The sequence below is a fragment of the Hylobates moloch genome, unplaced genomic scaffold (genome assembly GCF_009828535.3).
Source record: "Hylobates moloch isolate HMO894 unplaced genomic scaffold, HMol_V3 SCAFFOLD_7, whole genome shotgun sequence".
NCBI lineage: Eukaryota > Metazoa > Chordata > Mammalia > Primates > Hylobatidae > Hylobates > Hylobates moloch.
Window position 1 is genome coordinate 15,440,588 of NW_026652282.1, and position 19,412 is coordinate 15,459,999.

Below are 19,412 nucleotides of genomic sequence, written 5' to 3' on the forward strand. Positions count from 1 at the left end.
CTGATGCGTGGTCAGTCATCAGGTCTCGGCCCGTGCATCACTTCTAGGAAGCCTCCCTTCATCCCCCTTTCTGAGATAGGGCTCTTTCTCTGCACCCCTGGAGTGTCTCATACCTGTTTTATTAGATATTTTATCATACCGTATTGCTTTCATTTATTCATGTAATAGATATTTATTATGTGCCTGGCACTGTTTTAAGTACCTGGTATGTATATTTCAATATCCAATCATGTGTATTTTTTTTTCTCTGCCATTTGTGTCTCTGTGCCTCAGCAGCACCTGCTACATAGGAGGTACTTGCCACATAGGAGGTTTAAAACTGTTAACATCACTCTGCCCATCATTTTTTCTTTTTTCAGGCTGGGAGAACACATCCCTGGTCAGCTGTAGGAAAGCCAGAGAGCATTTGAGAAGAGGCTGAAGCTTGAATTTTGCAAACACACAAGGTGCTGACTCAGGCAGTAGAGTGTAATGATTATAATAAGCAGGGGTTCTAGAGCCAAAGTGCCTGGGTTCATCTCCCAGTTCTGCCCCTCATTTGCTGTTTGACTTTAGGCTCCAATTCCTAATGGGTGAAGAGGGATCATAATAGTATATACCTCAGAGGATGGTGTGTGGATTAAGTAAGATTAACATATGTAAAATTTAAAAGTACCTAGAGCATGGTCAGTGCTCAATAGATATTATCATTATTGTGATTTATTCACTTACATCAGTATTGGTTCATTTAACAATTGGAGGTTGACCATAAGACCCCTTTGGTGCTCACAGTAACATTTCAGTGTTCTTTCTACGATGGAAAAATACAATGAAGTTGTTCATTTAAAGCAAATTCTGAGTTTTCAACAAATCACATAAAGGGCATAGCCAATCCAATTCGTGGTCCAGGGGCTGGCCATTAAAATAACAACCTAAATCATGAGTTTTTTTCCCTGCTTTCCTTTCTTTCTGTGGTTAAACAAATATTTGGTGAGTACCTCTTTTGCACTCAGTAATGAGTAGGTTTAAAACTGAGGGTGTGGCCAGTCGCAGTGGCTCACACCTGTAATCCCAGCACTTTGGGAGGCCAAGGCAGATCACCCGAGGCCAGGAGTTCGACACCAGCCTGGCCAACGTGGTGAAACCTCGTCTCTACTAAAAATACAAAAATTAGCTGGGTGTGGTGGTGTACACCTGTAATCCCAGCTCCTCGGGAGGCAGAGGCAGGAGAATCACTTAAGCCTGGGAGGCAGAGGTTGCAGTGAGCCCAGAATGCACCACTACACAGCCTGGGTGACAGAGTGAGACTCTGTCTCAAAAATAAGAAAACACACACACAACTGGGGATGACAAGAGGAATGAAATAGATCCTTTCCCTTTAGGATTTCACATGTAAAAGGGCAAATTACAGCACACTTTGAGCAGCTCTATAATTGGACGCACACATGGCTTTGAGAGCCAGAAGACAGAGTGACTAATTCCCCTTTGGTGATTCAGGAAAGGCTTCACACAGAGGAGGTGACATTGGAACAACTGTATCCAGACATAGCCATAATTTAATGGCTGAGGATTAAATAGGCATTTGGTTGGGAGAGCCAGCTGTATAGCTACATTGTCCACTATTTTTTTGGAGCCTGAGTAATTATGCTATCATTTACAATTTGTGTAGCAGCCTCATCAGGTCCTACTCTTGGCATCCCCACCATGGAAACCTGAGTGATTGTATTGCCTCATAATGAGGCCCTCTGGTGATGTTAATATACTAATAGGACAGAAGCCCAGAGCCACCTCGCCAGTTATTTTTCAAGTAACTCCATCCGATTGAATGGCAAACTAGGTAACCACTTTACTAGATCTCCTGTGGCTCTCAATTGTAGAAAGGAATTGAGCTAAAGAGCAGCTTGGGTGGGGTTCTGAAATGTTTATGGCTGGAGTCCTGTAAATTTTAGCTGGCAAAGCCTAAGACCAGTAAGCTTGAAAACACATATGCTGTGTCACCAGCTAGGAAGAGTTTGCCAGGGAAACAGCTAGCAGCGCAGCCACGGTCAGTATAAGACTCTGTGAACAAGACCACCACTAGATTGCCTCGAACATAGCAGAACTGTGGCTGCTGGCATCCATTACTGCCATGGGCACTTTGAATTTTCAAGTATGTCTTTCTCCTCCCCCAAACTCAGCAACATTACAGGCCAACTTTCCTTTCCCTTTCTGCTGATGAAGGGAGGTAATTCTCCCTTCACAGGTAGGTTCTCCAATAAGGAGCTACTGAATAGCTGGTGGAGTATAAATGTCTTATAACCCAGTGGCTGCTCCCTTAAACCCACACTTTTCTAGAACCAAGGAAGAATGTTTAGTTTTTTTACTTCTCTTAATTGTACCAGGTTAATGTAACGTTTTCTAAAAATTATCCTCAGTTTACCTAAAGAATGCTTTTCTGCTCTTATTTACTGAGATTCTCTTTTCTATTTTGTATTGATGACAGATTATTTATGCACACAATAGCCAGGTCCTGCCCATGCGGAGCCTGGTCCCTTTGGAAGCAGTCACGTGGCCGCTGACTTTGCAGCCCATTACTTGAGTGCATCTCCAGGCCAGGAACAGAGCAGGGTTGGGGCAGAGAGCTGTGCTCACGGCCAGCACGTTGTCTCCCAGATTCGTGGCTCTGGGCTCGCCTTCCTGGCTGAAAGGCAAAGCAGCCTGGCCCTGTTCTAGTTATTTCTTTGTGTATGAGTGTGTATATATGTTTGTTTATTTAAGCAAGAGCTCTCTGCAGAGTGGGGTGTGTGTGTGTTTGTGTGGGGTGCTTCAGAGAGAGCTGAAATTGTACCTCTTTTCTTTCAGACCTCTGCATTTCCCCAGAGAGAAGGTTTTTTTCTTGTCTTCATTTCCTTTGAAACACCTGGAGTGAGGAAAAACCTCTACATTGGCCAAGCAGAAGAAACAGGTAATATGTTTGTTTATTCTTAGGCATTTGGGGCAAGCAGAAGTCTACATCATAAACATATATCGTGTGGCAATGGAACAGGGAATGTGTACTCCTTGGAATATATCTTACTGCTTTGCAATTTCTCGGAATGATTGTTCTCAAAAATGCTGGTTATAAATCAGTTGCCGTCAGTTGAAGAAGATGTACAGATGACTTGGCAATCTGAAGGATTGTGGCCTATTTCAAATGAACTTGATATTTGGAAAATCTCCATAGTCACTTGGATTGACAGCTAGAAAATGAGGGAAGGGATCCTTCAAGAAACCCTTCTAGGTCCCCTCAGGGAGTATTCTCCAAACTCCACTGCACACCTTCATATTTAGAAACCTTCCTTTAGTTCCCTTGGCTTCTTGTCATCTTAGAGGTTTCCAGCTATCTGTAAGAATGGAACCAGAATTCCTTACAGTGTTCAAAATTCTCTTTAGTGATTTAGTTCTTATGCGAACTGGTCAGATTGGATCCTGAAACCAAGGCATAGCCTTTTAGTGGGCAGACATTTTTGTTCTTTAATGATTAAACAGAGCAAGTCTTCAGTTCTGCCACTAATCAGCTATGCCAGGGAGTATGTTATCTGAGTCTCAGTTTTTTTCATCTGTAACATGGGGATGACGATACTACCTTGAAAGTTTGCTGTGAGAGTGAACTGAAATAATAGAAATATAAAGCACCCGCTATGCTGGGTAAATAGTAGTCCCTTAATAAATAGTAGTAATTTTAGCTACTATTATGATTACTGGTATAGCATTCTTTCAGATCTTAGAGCTCTCAAGGGAAAAGAGCCCGTTGCTTTGCAACTCTTAAATTATCCCAGAACCTGTAGGTACCCAAAGGGTTTAGTCTTTGGGAGGCCCCAGACAAAGCATTCTGAAGAAAGAGACTTGAACAAACACAGTGGGTTCCCACCCATGCATGGCCCCTCCTAACTCATCAGCTAAAAACAGTTGGTCTTTGTTCAGGCTATTTTTTTCCCACCACTCAGTCCTCAGTACAAGTCAGTAAGATATGCATTATTATCACTGTTTTCTTATGAGGAAACTGAGGTACAGGGGAATTAATGACTAAAAATTCAAACTCCTGTTGTCTGACTTCTAAACCCAAGGCTCCACTGGGCCAGCATTAGGCAGTTAGGAACAATAGTTCTTGAGATGCTTTACTTCAAAAGGGCCCCTTGCTAGGCTCTTTGGGAAATAGTAGTCAGCTCTTTCTGAGAGATTCACAATGTATGTTCGTATATTAAATGCTCTGAGAAGTCCTGCAGTAAAGAAACCTGTCCAACTCTACATCCCCTGAACTTATTATGCAATGGTGGGACCTTTATTTTGGCCTTAGTCCTAGAATAATAAACCACATAGAACTATTCTTCCACAAACACACTTTGGAAAACCTGGCACCAGGCCAAGCTGTTTCCTGATTCCAATCATGTCTGATATACCAGCAGACACTTTCAAACACCTTCTGGTGGTCAGTATAGTTTCCTCCCTTTTCTCATCCTCTCATGTGGCGAGACCCAGGAAGAATCACCAGCTTGGTCTTACAGACCTCCCCTTACTCATTTAAGACCCCAGACATAAGTAATTGCTCCACTGTTCTACTGGAAAGGTAGTGATGGAAGGGACCTCTCTGGCACGGGCTGCCAGGGACTCCTCTGCCTCACCCTATGCCTCTTCATTATGTTTAGGCCACAGACATCAGGCTATAAAACCTCTGTGGCAATGAATACCAAGCAGAATGCAATAGGGTGAGCCTGATGAGGCATCTGTTCTCCATGCTAGCACAATCTAAGGGGGAAGAATTACACCTGCCTACTTCACTCCCACTGTGGTGGTTGCGGGTGGGGGTAGAGGGTGTTGGTATCAATTGAATGACTGTGGGTTCCAGGTTTTCAGGACTAGAGCTAAAGCCAATTTCTTGCTAAAGCCAACATCTCTAGGAAAAGCTGAATGCTAGCATAGGAAACTACGAAACTGACATCTAGAATGCCAGAGAGGGTCGCGTCAGGGTGGCTGAGCCAAGGTGTGGAAGTGGGATGGAGATGAGCTTAGAAATCAAATCACCTTAAGAATGAACAAGAACAACTCGGGCAGGCTGGGCTAGTGGTTGGAGGGTGCTTGGTGGCGAAGGTTAGTTTGTCCCCACGGCCTGCCTTTTGTTCTTTCCTTGTATTTTCAGCATTGGAAGTGAAAGATTAGCATGAAAAAAACTGAAAATTATCAGTTCCACCCACTCACCCCCAACACACACACAGTAAAAACCTTTTAGCGGAAGGCTTTCCTTTTGCAAATTATAAGTGAGTGCCAGTGATGAGTCATTATTTCATGTTTACTCTTTAAAACCATCCTTGGTATATATTAGAAGGGACAGCAGCAATGGGCAAGTTTCAAGCTGTTTTTTTTGCCAAGATCCACCCAGGGGCTCGTGTTATCCACTAGGACATTCTTGGGCATTTGTGAACCCGGTGGAAGCCCCCCACCTCTTTGAGCCTGAGAACCCTTTTCAGGCCTCAGGGAACCACTTCTTCAGAGACTTCTTTAATGCACTTAAATGCTAACAGAGGGTGGGAAATGGTAGAAGCTTAGATTTTACCAAGTCATGGAAAATCCCCAATCATTTTTATCAGCTTTATGTCAGAGATGTCCTCAAAGGCACACGCACTGCTTACAAACTCACTTCCCTCTCTCCTGGAAGTCTAGGTGGGGCAGTACATGGGAGGGGTAAGTGGCACCTTGCTTTAACCAGCTCATATTTTGGTGAGAATGAAAAAGAACTGACTTTTTTTGTAACCTATTACCTGAGAGAAAAACAGTTAAAAATAGATTGATAATAATTATTTAATAATGTAAAAATTATAATAGCCAATTTTTTTCTAATGGATAATCAAAAAATTCTAGAACAATCATCACGTCTTTCCATCATGATTTTAAAACTTTCTTTAAAAATGATGTATAAGCACTACCCCTTTCTGATTTAATAAAATGCTTTTGTATAATTGAATAGCACCTACCTGTGCACAAAAGGATGGATTAATAATGACTTTTAGCAACTAAATTTTTAAAGGACTCTGGCCTAGAAATATTGATTCCTTTGTTCATTCATTCATTCATTTAGCATTATCCAACATCTGCAATGTGAAAGGCACTATGTAGGTGCCAGAGATTCAAGGGCTATTTAGGAAGTTGCCCGTGGGGCTAATAGTCTAACAGAAATATACTCAAGTTTGATGCTTTTTAGTTCTTACTGAATCTTTTATATGAAATTGTGTTTGCTGTGGATCAGCTGAGGGGTGACTGAAAACGAAATGCCTCTGGAGAGATATTGAGACAGTGCTTTTTTTTTTTCTGGAAAAAGAAAATCAAAATTGAAATATATCAATCAGTCCAATCAGTGTTTATGGCCTACTAAATGCTCAATTCTTTTGTTTCCCTGTTTTCTTTTTTTTTTTTAAGTCAGGGTTTCACTCTGTCACCCAGGCTGGAGTGCAGTGGTGCGATCACGGCTCGCTGCATCCTTGACCTCCCAGCCTCAGGTGATCCTCCCACCTCAGCCTCCTGAGTAGCTGGGTCTACAGATGTGTACCACCACGCCTGGCTAATTTTTTGTATTTTTTGGTAGAGATGGGGTCTCCCTATGTTGCCCAGGCTGGTCTCGAACTCCTGGGCTCAAAGGATCCGTCTGCCTCAGGCTCCCAAAGTGCTAGGATTATGAGTGAGAGCCACTGCGCCCAGCCCCAATTCTTATGTCTTCATAAAAAGGGGTAGAAAAAATAGCATGAGGATGGAGCGAAGCCCAAGGGAGATTTGGATACTGTTGGAAAATAGTGTTTCTCCAACTGAGTTATGGGTATTGCTTGCATCAAAGTTCCCAGCACGGTGCACTTTAAATGTGTATTCCAAGGCCTTGGACTTTTGAATCTGATTATTGTTAGTAAAGCCTGGGAATGTGCATCTTCTCACTCCCAGTAAGTCTTGTGAGCACTCAAGTTGGAGAGTACTGATCTAGGCACCTGGAGAATGTCACCAGGACTAGATGAATTCCTAGATGAACAGTGCCCCAATTTCAAAAATGAGAAAAGAATATATACTAGAAGCCACAATCTCATTGGCTTGATATGATCTCTGGAAAAATTCAGCTTGAAATAGATGGAGCCAAAGCATTTCTAGGAAAATGTGATCATCACGATGCAGCACCATGGGTTTGCTAAAAAACCGTCTCTATTATAGATTGTCAAACTTTGTTGTGTATTAGAAACTGGAAAACTGAAAAAAATCTTGATGCCTCATCCCCCACCCAGTACCAATTACGTCCAATTATCTGGGGGTGGGACTTGGGCATCAGTATTTTTTAAACCCCAAGAGATTCTGACTTAATGAGGTGCAGGTTGAGTACTGGGAGTTTGAACAGCTCCCCAGGTGACACTCATATGCAACGAAGTATGACAAGCACAGGTCTATATGACATGGGACAAGTTGCTTAACTTCCTTGCACTTTGTGTAAATACTAGGTAATTTTAAAGGTCTCTCTCACCTTTAAACTTCTATGATTTTGTTATTAAAAATCTTGCCAAATTGATTTCCTCCCTTTCTTCCTCCTCTGCCCTTCCTTCCTTTTCTCCTCCTCCTTCCCTCTCTCTTCTTTTGATGGAATAAGCTGGAATGTCAAAGTATCAAAATATATACATATCATCATTTTATTAAAATATTTGGTAAAATTTTCCAGGATGTCTCACAGATAAATGAGAGTTATGATAGGTGAGTTTACCAGCTAACTGTACAAATGTGCTCAGCGAGTATGAAGGTAATGGATCTGTGGTGAACCTGGAGGATGGTTTGGAGTGGGATGCCACAGGGCTCATCCTGCCCTTGGATCTGACCTTGTTAATATTCTTTAGCCATGATGTAGATAAGGAAGACACGAAAGAACTGCCTATCAAATTTGGAAATCGAGCCAAGCACGGTGGCTCATGCCTGTAATCCCAGCACTTTGGGAGGCTGAGGTGGGCACGTTGCTTGAGGCCAGGAGTTTGAGACCAACTTGGGCAACATGGTGAGACCCCATGTCTACAAAAAAAGTACAAAAATTAACTGGGCATGGTGGCACATGCCTGTAGTTCCAGCTGCTCAGGAGGCTGAGGTAGGAGAATCACTTGAGCCCGGGAGGTGGAGGCTGCAGTGAGTCATGGTTGCACCACTGCACTCCAGCCTGGGTGACAGAGCAAGACCTTGTCTCAAAAAATAAATAAAAATTTGGAAATAACCCAAAGTTTAGGAAGGCTAATTAATTCAATACATAAAATAATCAGGTTCACCTCTGGTCAGAAAATCTGTTTACTAAGCTTATTGTTATTTTCAAAACATTGCCATAGTTCAAATATTTTGCTTATTTTAGTTTTCCCTTTCTTCAGTCGAGTTGTAATTTTGAAGCTTTTGGTGTAGTACTAATGGAAAGATAGATATGTCAGTTGTTTGCTGACTTTGTTCCTGTCAAGAAATGCAAATGGGGCTGGGCAAGATGGCTCACACCTGTGATCCCAGCACTTTGGGAGGACAAGGTCGGAGGATCTCTTGAGCCCAGGAGTTTGAGACCAGCCTCGGCAACATAGGGAGACCCTGTCTCTACAAAAAAAATAAAATTAGCCGGGTGTCACGACACATGCTTGGGAGGTTAAGGCTGCAGTGAGCCGTGTTTGTGCCACTACACTCCATCCTGGGTGACAGAGTGAAACTCTGTCTGAAAAAAAAAAAAAAGGAATGCAAATATATTAGATCAGGTTGGTTTGGAGCATCACAAAATAAAGGAAACATCACCCTAAAAAGTAACATGACAGTATACTCTGGAAAGGGATTTTGTTGAAAACTCCCATGAAGTGATTATGGGAATCAGGGAGCTCATGAGAAGGACTATAGAACACAAGGTTAGACTCCAGAGGGGCCTCAGCAGTGCCCAGAGAGCTTGTTTAAAAGGGCACTCTTGGCCGGGCACAGTGGCTCATGCCTGTAATCCCAGCACTTTCGGAGGCCGAGGCAGGTGGATCACCTGAGGTCAGGAGTTCGAGACCATCCTGGCCAACACAGCAAAACCCCGTCTCCAATACAAAAAATTAGCCAGATGTGGTGGCGCATGCCTATAGTCCCAGCTACTAGGGAGGCTGAGGCGGGAGGATCACCTGAGCCTGGGAGGTCGAGGCTGCAGTGAGCTGTGATCACACCACTGCACTCCAGCCTGGGTGATAGAGCGAGACTCCATCTCAAAAAATAAAATAAATAAAAGGACACTCTCACAGATTACAATTCCTAAATTTGGGGGAAGGTTTCGAGCCTTTTTTTTTTTTTTTTTTTTTTGAGATGGAGTCTCACTTTGTCGCCCAGGCTAGAGTACAGTGGTGTGATCTCAGCTCACTGCAACCTCCGCCTCCCGAGTTCAAGTGATTCTCCTGCCTCAGCCTCCTGAGTAGCTGGGATTACAGACGTGTGCCACCATACCTGGCTAATTTTTGTACTTTTAGTAGAGATGGGGTTTCGCCATGTTGGCCAGGCTGGTCTCGAACTCCTGACCTCGTAATCCGCCCGCCTTGGCCTCCCAAAGTGCTGGGATTGCAGGCGTGAGCCACCGCAACCGGCTGCCTCCTTTTTTTTAAAACAAATGTTCCCCACTTATTCCGCGAAATACTGTCAAAGAACTCACTTTGAATTTCAGCATAGCTGTTTAAATATGTTGTTTTTGTCTCATAGTCAACTTCCAATTTGTGTTTTTAAAAGCCTAGATAGGTTGAATTACTTTGAGCTGAAAACCAAAACAGTTAATTATGTCAGCTCCTCCACATCCCATTCCCCATATTTAAATTAGAAAATCGTATACTCTCATATTTCGATTTTTCTTTTCATTTTGAGTGTTCTATTTTATACAGAGCTGGATGTGACCTAGACATGGAGAAACTCATTTATGTCTAGCAGAGAAGCAGCCTATAGCTGCTCTGTAGCTGCTGCTGTGTTTTGGAAAATAAGCCAGGATTAGATTATGTCTGATCACTTTCCACATCACATGATGAACAGCGATTCAGAAGAAGCGTAAAATGAATCCTGCTGAGCAGCCCCTCAGCTACCATGTGGTTAACTGGCGGTTTCCTTCCCTCCCTCCTGTGTGTTCCTCATTAGAATCTGTGACTGAAGAGGATCGGCTAAGAGTGGTTCCTCGCAGCTTAAAGGGAGGCACTTTTCACACTCTGTCTTAAAATCAGAAGTTGAATTCATGAACACATATGATTTAGATAGAAGTCATGGGATGCAGCAGTTCTTCAGTGAAAACCAGGAGATCTGAGACATGTGAGTACTGGGAATGTGCCTGTGGTTATGAATGAAAAGGGGAAAATGAGCTGCCCTCACCCTCTTCTCCTTTCTCATTTACTCCCACGATGCTCAAGCTGCCCTGTGTGATTTGCACAAGGCATCGTTAGAGTAGCATAGGAAACTACATTTAGGAAGATGTAGCTTTGAATTTATGAAGTACCATAAAGTATTGTCTTAGAGATATTTTATGATTGATTTAATTTCAGTTGATAATGTACCAATATAAAATCTCAATTTAAAACTCAGTGGCAGGGAACAAGAAAGACAGTGTAATTTATATGTGTTTCTTCAATACTTTTATAAATAGCTATATCCCTACTTTTGTGACATTTAGTAGCATCATTGAATTTTTATTGGATTTTATAACTCAATGATCGCATTATTTCTATATCTATTCAACACAGAACTTCATGAGATTTGCATCACGTTTTAAAAATATTCTAGGAGAATTGAGACAATGCTAGATCATCTGTTTCCAAAAAAAGGTGTATTATTTCTAAATAGATGGCATGCCTTTCTGTACCCCCATATAATTAGAAGCTTAAATATTCACTTTGTTTATTTTGTACTGAGGTTCTTTCTCATGGCTATTGACATCTAGCTGAAACAAACTTGAGCATTTAAGAGAGAGTTTCCAACAAACAAATTAAAATAAAAACAAAAAACAAGTAAATAAGCTAGGACAATTTATGAGTAATTTGCTCTTAAACTCCACTTCTTTGATGTCTAGGTTATAGGTAGTTCCCCCAACTTCTATTCCACATCTTGCCTTTGGAAGTTTATTCAGGCTTAAGGTGGAGAGTTTAGGATGCACAGTGCGCTATACTAATTAGCGTGGGATGTTTTCCTTTGGGAATCAAATGTTATTCTCCTACCCAGCTGACTTGTGCTGATGATGTAGGAAACTCATCGCTGAAAGTAGGAAGGGACATAGGAGGTGTACTAACTCTTTCAAATCTTTAAGCATGTCATGAAATAAATCTTTCAAAAGCTCCATCTGAACTCTACTGCTGTAGTAGACATTTATTAGCAGAGAGTAAAAAGAAATTATCTTTTTATATCTAGGATTACTCACAGTTCTTTAAATTTAGCCAAATTTCTTAGGTTAAAAAAAAAAGCCAAGTCCAACTTGTAAAAACAAATTCTCTCTCTTTTTGAAATACTTTTCAACTTTTAAAACATTGCATGTAAGTGGAAATATTAGCTTAGATTTTTGGATTGCTTTTTCTTTCAAATACATGTGATTTATTGAGGTGAAATTCACATAACATAAAATTAGCCATTGTCAAGTGAACAACTCAGCAGCAGTTGGTACGTTCACAGTGTCGTGCAACCACAACCCCTATGTACTTCCGAGACATTTCCAACACTCCAAAGTAAAACCCCTTATCCATTAAGCACTTTCTGTCTCCTCTCAGCCCCTGGCAACCACAAATCTATATTCAGTCTCTACGAATTTATCTATTCTGGACATTTCATGTAAATGGAGTCATACATTATGTGACCTTTTGTGTCTGGCTTTGTCCATGTTGTAGCATGTATCAGTACTTTATTCCTTTTTATTGTGGAATAATACTTCATTGTATGAATATGCCACATTGTATTTATCCATTCATCAATTGATAGACATTTGATTGTTTCAGCTTTTTTTTTTTTTTTTGAGACAGAGTCTTGCTGTGTCGCCCAGGCTGGAGTGCAGTGGGGCGATCTCGGCTCACTTCAACCTCTGCCTCCCAGGTTCAAGCGATTCTCCTACCTAAGCCTCCGGAGTAGCTGGGATTACAGGCACACACCACCACGCCTGGCTAATTTTTGTATTTTTGGTAGACACGGGGTTTTACCATGTTGGCCAGGCTGGTCTCGAACTCCTGACTTCAGGTGATCTGCCCGCCTCGGCCTCCCAAAGTGCTGGGATTACAGGCGTGAGCCACTGTGCCCGACCTGTTTCAGCTTTTTGACTGTTTTGAACAATGCTGCTGTGAACATATGTTTTCTGTTCTCTTGGGTATATACCTAGAAGTGGAATTGCTGGGTCATACAGTAGCTTTATGTTTAACATTTTGAGAAATTTCCAAGCTGTTTTCCCAAGTGACTGCACCATTCTACATTCCTACCAGCAGTGTATAAGGGTTTCAATTTCTCCACGTTTTCAGCAATAGTTGTTATTGTCTGTCCTTTTGATTTTAGTCATCCTAGTGGGTATGAAGTGGTATCACACCGTGGTTTTCATTTGTATTTCCGTAATGACTAATGACATTGAGCATCTTTTCATGTGTTTATTGGCTATTTGTATATCTTCTTTGGAGAAATGTCTATTCAGATCATTTACTCATTTTTAATTGAATTATTTATTTTTATATTGTTGTAAGAGAAATTTATATATTCTAGATACAAGTTTCCTATCAAATATGTGATTTGCAAATATTTTCTCTCATTCATTGAATTATCTTCATACTTTCTTAATGGTGTTCTTTGAAGCACAAAAGTTTTTAATTTTGATGAAGTTCACTTTATTTTTTCTTTGGTTGCTTATGCTTTTGGTGTCATATCTAAGAATCCATTCCCAAGTCCAAAAAGATTTATGCTCGTGTCTTACTTTAAGAGTTTTTTAACAACTCAACAAGAAAAGAAAAATAACCCCATTAAAAAGTGGGCAAAGGTCACAAACAGACATTTTTTGAAAAGAAGGCATACAAATGGCCAAGAAACATACGAAAAAAATGCTCAACATCACTAATCATCAGATAAATGCAAATTGAAACCATAATGAGATACCATCTTACATACCAGTCAGAATGGCTATTACTAAAAAGTCAAAAAATAAGAGATGTAGGCGAGGATGTAGGGAAAAGGGAATGTTTATCACTGCTGGTGGGAATGTAAATTAGTACAACCTCTGTGGAAAACATTATGGAGATTTCTCAAAGAACTAAAAATAGAACTACCAAACTACCATTTCATCCAGCAATCCCGCCACGGAGTCTACCCAAAGGAAGTCATTATATCAAATAGATACCTGCACACTTATGTTTACCACAGCACTATTCACAATAGCAAAGATATGGAAACACCATAAGTGTTTTTCAATGGATGATTGGATAAAGAAAATGTGTGGTGTATGTATATGTATGTGTGTGTATATATATATGTGTGTGTGTGTGTGTGTGTGTGTGTATATATATACGTATATATATATGTGTGTGTGCATATATATATATATGCCATGGAATACTACTCAGCCATAAAAAAGAATGAAATCATGTCTTTTGCAGAAACATGGATGGAACAAGAAGCCATTATCCTAAGTGAAATTACTCAAAAACAGAAAGTCAAATATCCCATGTTCTCACTTAAAAGTGGGAGCTAAATAATGTATACATATGGGCATCCAGAATAGAATAATAGACACTGGAGACTCAGAAAGCTGGGAGGGTGGGAGGGGGGTGAGGTATGAGAAATTACCTAATGAGTACAATGTATGCTACTTGGGTAATGGTTACACTAAAAGCCCAGACTTCATTATACATGTAACAAAATTGTACTCATACCCCCTAAATGTATATATTTTCAAAGCCAAAAAAAAAAAACAGTTTTGTACTTTTAGCTCTTACATTTAGGCATTTGAACCATTTTGAGTTGCTGATTTTCATGTATGGTGTGAGGTAGGAGTACAAATTCATTTTTTGCATGTGGATATCCAGTTGTCTCAGCACCATTTGTTGAAAAGATTGTTCTTTCCCCATTGAATCCTCTTAGCACCATTGAATCAATTGACCATAAATGTTGTTTACTTCTGGGCTCTCAATTCTATTCCAGTGATCTGTATGTCTTTCTTATGCCTGTACCAGTGTCTGGATTACGATAGCTTTTTTTTTTTTTTTTTTGAGACGAAGTCTTACTCTTGTCGCCCAGGCTGGAGTGCAATGGCACAATCTCAGCTCACTGCAACCTCTGCCTCCCAGGTTCAAGTGATTCTCCTGCCTCAGCCTCCAGAGTAGCTGGGATTACAGGCACAAACCACCACATCTGGCTAATTTTTGTATTTTTGGTAGAGACGGGGTTTCACCATGTTGGCCAGGCTGGTCTTGAACTCCTGACCTCATGATCCACCCACCTTGGCCTCCCAAAGTGCTGGGATTACAGGCGTGAGCCACCACGCCAGGCCTACTATAGCTTTTTTTAAATAAAGTTTTGAAATCGGGAAGTATGAATCCTTCAACTTTGTTTCTCTTTTTCAAGATTATTTTGGCTATTCTGGGTCCCTTATGTTTCCATATGAATTTTAGAATCAATGTGTCAATGTCTCAAAAGAAGCCAAGTGGAATGTTGACAAGGGTTATATTGAATCTGTAGATCAATTTGGGGAGTATTGCTATCTTAACAATTAAATAATCTGATCCATGAACATGGGATGTCTTTCCATCTATTTAGATCTTTAATTTCTTTCACCAGTGTCTTGTAGTGTTCAGAGTATAAGTTTTACACTTCTTTCCTTAAATTTAACCTAGGTTTTTTATTCTTTTTGATGATATTATACATGAATTTTTGTTAATTTCATTTTTGGATTGTTTATTGCAAATGTTTAAAAATTGATTTTTGTATATTGGTCTTATATCCCAAAACTTTACTGAACTCATTTATTAGCTCTAATAGGTTTTTAGTGGATATTTTAGGAATTTTTATTTACAAACCAGGTCATCTGCAAATATAGTTTTACTTGTTTCTTTCCAATGCCTTTTGTTTCATTTTCTTGCCTCCACTACAATGTCAAATAGAAATGCAAGAGTAGCCATCCTTCTCTTGTTCCTGATCTTAAGGGAGAAGCATTCAGTGTTTCACCAGTAAGTCTTATATCAGCTGTGTCTTTTTCATAGATGCTCTTTCTCAGGTTGAGAAAACACACTCCTATTCCTAGTTTATTGATTTTTTATTATTACAAAGTGGTGTTTAATTTTGTCAAATGCTTTCTCTGCATGTATTGAGATGATCATGTGGTTTTTGTCCTTTATTTTATGATATGTCATATAATGTTAATTAAATGGCATATTATGTTAATTGATGTTAAACCAACTTCGCATTCCTAGGATAAATGCCCTTGATCATGGTGTATAATGCTTTTTATGTGCTGCTGAATTCAGTTTGCTGGTATTTTGTAGAGGAATCTTGCAACTGTGTTCATAAGAGATACTGATCTATAGTTTTCTTGTGATATCTTTGTCTGATTTAACTGTCAGGGTAATATTGGCCTCATAAAATGAGTTGGAAAGTGTTCCCTTCTCCTCCATTTTTTGGAAGAGTTTATGAAGAATTGGTATTAATTCTTTAAATATTTGGTAGAATTCATCAGCGAAGCTATCTGGGCATGAGGTTTTCTTTGTGTGTAGTTTTTTTGATTACTTATTCTGTCTCTTATTATATGACTATTTAGATTTTCTATTCCTTCTTGAGTCATTTGTGGTAGTTCTAGGAATTTGTCCATTTCGTCTGTGTTATCTAATTTGTTAACATATACTTGTTCAGAGTATTCCCTTAAAATTCTTTTTTTTTTTTTTTTTACTGCTCCATTGCTCCTTATGGAGCAGGGCAACCCCATATGGAGTGCGTCCAGAAGAGCCATTTAAAATTCTTTTTCTTCTTTTATCTCTTATTGGATATGCCAATCAAGGTTTATTATGAGTTCATAATAATAAATCTGCTGAAAGCTGATGCAGTGATGTTTACTTACATTTATTCATAGACAAACATTGTGTGCATAAAATTTTCTCTCATTCAGAAATTTGGAAAAAATATAGAAAAGCAGTTGAAAATAATGGATATTCCCTCATCATTCCACTACCCAGAGCTAATGACAACATTCTGATAATTTCCTTCAACGTATTTTTTATATATTACAGATTTCTGATCATCCTAAATATTAGTTTTTTGTAGCCTCACTTTTAGCACTAAAATGTTATGTGAACATTTCTCCAGTTGTTATAAATGCCTTGCAAACATCATTTTAGTCATTGCTAAGTATTTTATTTGGTGAATAGGCCATAATATGCTTAATTATTCTTCAAATATTGGACCTTTTAATACTAATATAAATAACACTTTGAAGAATTTCTTTGTGCAAAGCCTTTTCCTTATTTTGGATTATTTCTATGTTCAGGTGATTAGATATGAAATTATCGTGTCAAGGGCTATAAATATTTTGAAAGCTCTTGATAGAAAATGATAGATATTATTTCCTGATTACTAACCATATTCCAAAGAGTGTTCAACATAATCTACATATATTTTATTTAATCCTTGTAATAAACCTGAATAAACGGTTATTATTCCTGTTTGTATAGTGGAAGCAGCTTATGCTCAGTGTGGTACTTGGTAAGTTTTTTTTTTTTTTTTGAGATGGCGTCTCACTCTATCGCCTGGGCTGGAGTGCAGTGGCGTGATCTCAGCTCACTGCAACCTCCACCTCCCAGGTTCAAGTGATTCTCCTGCCTCAGCCTCCTGAGTAGCTGGGATTACAGGCGCCCACCACCATGCCTAGCTAATTTTTTGTATTTTTAGTAGAGGCGGGGTTTCACCACATTGGCCAGGCTGGTGGTCTTGAACTCCTGACCTTATGATTCGCATGCCTCGGCCTCCCAAAGTGCTGGGATTACAGGCGTGAGCCACCGTGTCCAGCCTACTTGGTAAATTTGTGCAGCTTACAGCTGGCAGAATTGGGATTTGAATTCAAGGAGTTTTGATGACAAAGTATTTTTTGCTGTCACCCATTACACCATTTTATGCCACCTCTGAATGTTGCTTCTTCAGAAGCTAGCTTTAATTAAATTTACTTATATACAGTACCTTGTATTTGCATAGTGCTTTTCAAGTTGGCCAGGCCCTGTAACATACGTTTGATCCTCACAGCCTTTTGAAGAGTTGTTCTCAGTTTGCAGAAAAGGAAATGAGGCTTTGAAAGGCAAAGTGATTGCCTCAAGGGAACACAAGTCACAGAGCCAAGGTTCGTGCTTGATTCCTGTTTCCACTGGTCTGACTAGTGTTAAGGGTTTTTTGTCCTGCTAGGTCATTCCACCTGACCACAGTACTCTGCCTCTGGAGTATCATGGCAGTTTGAGAAAGCGTAACCTACATATAAAATCAAGGCTATTCCCTTTCTTGTGCTCTATCCACCTTCCATGTAGAGAAGTAGCATCGGGCCAGGCGCAGTGACTCACGCCTGTAATCCCAACACTTTGGGAGGCGGGTGAATCACTTGAGCCCAGGAGTTTGAGGTTGCAGTGAGCTATGATTATGCCACTGCACTCCAGCCAGGACCACCACCGAGTGAGACCCTGACTCTTAAAAAAAGAAAAAGACCAGGCACAGTGGCTCACACCTGTAATCCCAGCACTTTGAGAGGCCGAGGTGGGTGGATCACTTGAGGTCAGGAGTTCAAGACCAGCCTGGTCAACATGGTGAGACCCTGTCTCTACTAAAAATACAAAAATTAGCCGGGCATGATGGCACACGCCTGTAATCCCAGTTACTTGGGAGGCTGAGGCGGGAGAATTGCCTGAACGTGGGAGGCAGGCAGGTTGCAGTGAGCCAAGATCATGCCACTGCACTGCAGCCTGGGCAACAGAGTGAGTCTCCATCTCAAAAAAAAAAAAAAAAAGTAGCATCAATTTTTTATTGTCATTGTTATTTTATTTCTTTTGTGATATGTAGCAGGTAAGAGAGCACTAATAATAGCTATCATTTATTGAGTGCCTACTACTCTTATTATTTCTTTTTTTTTTTTTTTTTATACCTTAGGGTTTTAGGGTACATGTGCACAATGTGCAGGTTTGTTACATATGTATCCATGTGCCATGTTGATTTCCTGCACCCATTAACTCGTCATTTAGCATTAGGTGTATCTCCTAATGCTGTCCCTCCCCCCTCCCCCCACCCCACAACAGTCCCCGGAGTGTGATGTTCCCCTTCCTGTGTCCATGAGTTCTCATTGTTCAATTCCCACCTATGAGTGAGAACATACTCTTATTATTTCTTACCAATACTCTGAAAGCTTTGATTAGTGTTCCTTGTTTTATAAATGAGGAAAGTGAGACTTAACTGCCCCAAGTTACACACTCATGGATGGCAGAGCCTGAATTGGAACCAGATCTGGCAGATTCCAAAGTTCATGGCCCTTCTGATATGCTACCCTGACTTGGAGAATTGGAATTTATCCACGTAACAGAAATTAAACATTGCAATTTCATTCTCCTGAATTTCACTTGACACTTAAAATTTTATGTTAATCGTATTTCAATTAATAATCTATTGCCTTTTTGTTCCCATGGAGCACTTTGGAAACAGTGATATATTTTATTTCTTCCCTTGAGACCACTTAGAAATGTATTTATTCAATTTCTGTAAGTGCTAAGAGGCCGACAAAGACAATCCGTGCTTTTTTGGCTTTGTGGTTTGATGCTTAAGCTGTGACAAATAGAAGTTTCTCTAAAGGAAATCATTCCTTTCAAAAGTACTCGTTCTTTATTTTATATAAAAAAACTTAAAAATACTAAACAGCAAACTAAATATTTCTTTAATTCTTGATAAAACATCTAGTTAATTTAGCTGTTTAAAAATCAAACAGTCAAGCCATTCACAGCTGCTTGAGAGCTCCCCTCTCCTTACTCCCAATTTGAAATCCTTTACTGTGATGTATATTTCAGTTTGAGACCTTCATGGAAAAATAACAAATGAAAATCTTTCATCTTTGGTGTTCCCTAAAGAATTTTCTCCAAGTTTAGAGGGCCTCTTGCCATTCTTCTTGCTATTGTTTGTCAGAGGGTTCTAGGTTATCATAGCCATCAAGCAGTCTTTACTGCCACCATAGGGTATATTGAAAATCCCTGTGAACTCGGACCGCCCTCATTTTCCTCCTCAATGAACTGCAGACAGAGAAGATGCTCTTTCAAGTCCATTGTCCCTCCAAGACTATCCATATGCTCTGTAGCTGTGGGAGGGGTAGGTAGGGGAGGGCATTGATTTTCCTTCTGCCTTTCCTGCTCATTCCCCTAGCTGTTGCCCATCAGCATCTTGACATGCTCGGTGACTTTCCTCTTTTTTTCCTTTTTTTTTTTTTT

General features: G+C 40.1%; 1 protein-coding gene across 1 annotated transcript in view; it reads left to right on the plus strand.

The window, feature by feature from the left end:
- Positions 1 to 19,412, plus strand: part of PPEF1 (protein phosphatase with EF-hand domain 1) — a 147,176-nt gene that overhangs the window by 21,120 nt on the left and 106,644 nt on the right. Inside the window, exons 6-8 of the mRNA XM_058441833.1 lie at positions 360 to 446; positions 2,821 to 2,923; positions 10,114 to 10,281. Coding sequence (XP_058297816.1) covers positions 10,236 to 10,281 — 46 coding nt within the window. The 5' untranslated portion in view covers positions 360 to 446; positions 2,821 to 2,923; positions 10,114 to 10,235. The remainder of the gene's footprint in view (positions 1 to 359; positions 447 to 2,820; positions 2,924 to 10,113; positions 10,282 to 19,412) is intronic.